Consider the following 2886-nt stretch of genomic DNA (forward strand, 5'->3'; position numbering starts at 1 on the left):
AGTCTGAACCACGACTCCCTCCCTGGAACCCATTAAAATACTAACATTTGTTTACAAAACATGCTGGTCGATTTCTTCCAGGAAGTTCCGCCTTCTTGATCCGCTCATTCGCCAGTTTTAATGCACGTCATGCCACCTGGTTGCTTGCTGCCGAAACCAGGCCTTGCCTTGACCTACTAACAAACTTGTTAGCACAAACATTTTTCCTTGTTATGACTTACAGAGATTCTCACACGGGATTTTCATTCGGCCTTCTGTGGTCTCCCCTCTCCAGACACACATACACACACAGCAAAAACTATTTATCAATATATCTGGATGTCATTCTCTGTGATTTATAGAATCTTAATCAGTTTAAACAAATGGAATATATGTAATTAAAGTAATCATAGTTTTCTACATCAATATTAACACACAAACACAATCAATGTATCAAATCATATTGTCTGACTTAATATAAATGCATAGAGATATTTATTACAGTCAAGGTTTGACCTTTGATAGTGACCTGCGTCACTCACAGAGAACAGAGACAGACCACAGAGAAGCAGAAATAAAGCATAAAACCATTTACCAATATAGAAAATAATCAATTATTTTAACAATAGTGAAAGCAAAAATGCCAATCTGAGGCTCCAACAGGGTCCACAGAAACCAATGGGTAACGCCACTGTGGCTACTCCCACTTCTTTTATACAGTCTATGGTAGCAACACTTGAGCTTCAGAATGCATAGCTTGATTAGCAGTAAACAGATTGCAGGAAAACTAAAAACAACAATCACAACCACATTTGTAGCCGGTCGGGTTAAATCTCTAGGAGGAGTTCGTTAAAGTATGACATGTGGAAATGTTGAAAAATGGCCATACTAATCAAAATGGCCGACTTCCTGTTGAGTTTAGGATATAGGTCCTGCTGACTTTTGTTCGTCTGGAAGAGTTCTATATGCCTACCGAGTCAGTGCTCGGGCCCTAAAAATCTGTGGAGTACCTTCAGATAATGGGGCGTTTGAGGACTAGGTAAAAGATTCCTGCCAATATTTGCTCAGTCACAAATCTACAAAAAAGGTGGATGTAACAAATATATCAGCTAAACTGCTACAGAACTGTGTGCACTGGGGGTTTTCAACTGAAACCAACAGCAGATGGCAGTTAAAGATATTACCCATAGACTGTAGTGAATGTAAGTTCACTCTCCCTTTAGCTTTGTCTTGGTCTGTTACAAATGAAAATATTTGGTTCTTTAGCTTCTTAATGCTTTGCTGTGTAGTGTTCTATGTTTATGAAGGGGCATTTCACGCATCAAGAGAAAATGATTGCATGCATCCTGTGTGTCATTTTATCACTTGATCTGATCTCTGACACAATCATGAACCACTAAAGTTCCACAGGAAGCAAACTTTAAGACAACTTCCCCAAGTTATTTGACAACCATTATTGGTACTATTTGCTGCTTCTCAGGAGACAGAATGTACAACACTTCTTGTCAACGCATCAGCTTTAACTTTGAACACAGATTCCTGCCTCCCGTTTACATCTTAGTCTTCATCGTTGGTCTGGTAGCTAATGGCTGGGGACTGAAGTGTCTGCTGCAAAATTGGAAGAATCTGAGGATCATCAACGTGTTTGTTCTCAACCTTGGACTTGCAGATATTTTGTACCTGCTCACACTCCCCTTTTTGGTGGTGTACTACTTAATGGAGAGTAAGTGGATCTTTGGAGATGCATTCTGCAAGATAACAAGATTCTGCTTCAACCTGAACTTATATGGCAGCATCGGATTCCTTACTTGTATAAGCGTGTACAGGTACCTGGTCATTGTCCATCCAATAAGAGTGATGGGAAGGATAACTCTGACTCACTCTGTGGGGATCTCAGTCATGGTTTGGCTGTTGGTGAGTGTTCAAAGTCTCCCGGACATGTTCTTCACTAAAACATCGGTAAACAGCACTGAGGGATGTTATGATACCACCAATAAGATCTATGTTGAGGATTATCTGAAATACAGCCTAGGATGGACACTCACTGGGTTTTTTATCCCATTGCTCATCATACTGGGCTGCTATGGACATGTGATTGTTGTTCTCTGTCGTAGTAATACCACCGACAAGTTACTGAAACAGAGATGCTTGAAGTTGTTGTGCATCTTGATTCTTCTCTTCTCTGTCTGTTACATCCCCCATCATGTATTGAAGAACCTCAACCTTTGGTCAAGAGTTCTGCTTAAACAGGGGATCTGTCGTAAATGGTCTAATGGAGTCTACATTGCTCATCAGATAAGTCGTGGCCTTGTGTGTCTGAACAGTGCTCTCAACCCTCTGGTTTACCTCCATGGAAAGGAAAATATTCTCGCTCAGCTCAGACAGCTGCTCCAGCAAACTTGTCTGATGTTCAGTCATCCGCCTCCAGCAGGCTCCGGTAGTGTGTCCATGGCACAAATCACGGATGAAGTTTAGCACAGAAACAACATGTTAAACATTTTACTGTATATATCATGTTTTTTTTTATTGTGACATCTAGAGTAACCTATGTCACATTTATATAAATGTTATGCAGTTTAGAGGGAAGAATACGTTATTGTTTTTTCGGTGACTGTATTTTTATGTTAATCGTTTCAAATAGATGTTTTATTTCTTTCATGATCTAAGTATAGACAGCTCTAAATATCTGACTTCCAGTTATTTTATTGCTGTGTGGTGTCTATATTAAGAGACTGTTAAAAAAATTTCTAATGTAGATCATCCCCTAGAATTGTAGGATTTAATTATTTAGGATTACAATGCTGAATGTTGTTCAGTTGGAGGAAGTGATGTGTCGTTAATTTTTTATAAACTCTATGGTCACACCATGCATCATCTTGCTGCAGTAGCACTGAAAGGATTCATAAC

The 2886-nt window shown here is 39.4% G+C and overlaps 1 protein-coding gene across 1 annotated transcript; it reads left to right on the forward strand.

Annotated features, from left to right (window-relative positions):
* The first annotated feature begins 1332 nt into the window (after window positions 1-1332).
* On the forward strand, window positions 1333-2454 carry LOC131971427 (P2Y purinoceptor 1-like). The gene has a single exon (XM_059332866.1). The coding sequence runs from the start codon at window positions 1468-1470 to the stop codon at window positions 2452-2454; it is 987 nt and encodes a 328-aa protein (XP_059188849.1). The 5' UTR covers window positions 1333-1467.
* Window positions 2455-2886: the final 432 nt, after the last annotated feature.

Source organism: Centropristis striata, chromosome 5, assembly GCF_030273125.1.
Source record: "Centropristis striata isolate RG_2023a ecotype Rhode Island chromosome 5, C.striata_1.0, whole genome shotgun sequence".
Lineage (NCBI taxonomy): Eukaryota > Metazoa > Chordata > Actinopteri > Perciformes > Serranidae > Centropristis > Centropristis striata.

Excerpts from the sequence above, each read along its gene's own strand:
- LOC131971427 (XM_059332866.1), top strand. The coding sequence starts at position 1,468 with ATGTACAACACTTCTTGTCAACGCATCAGCTTTAACTTTGAACACAGA.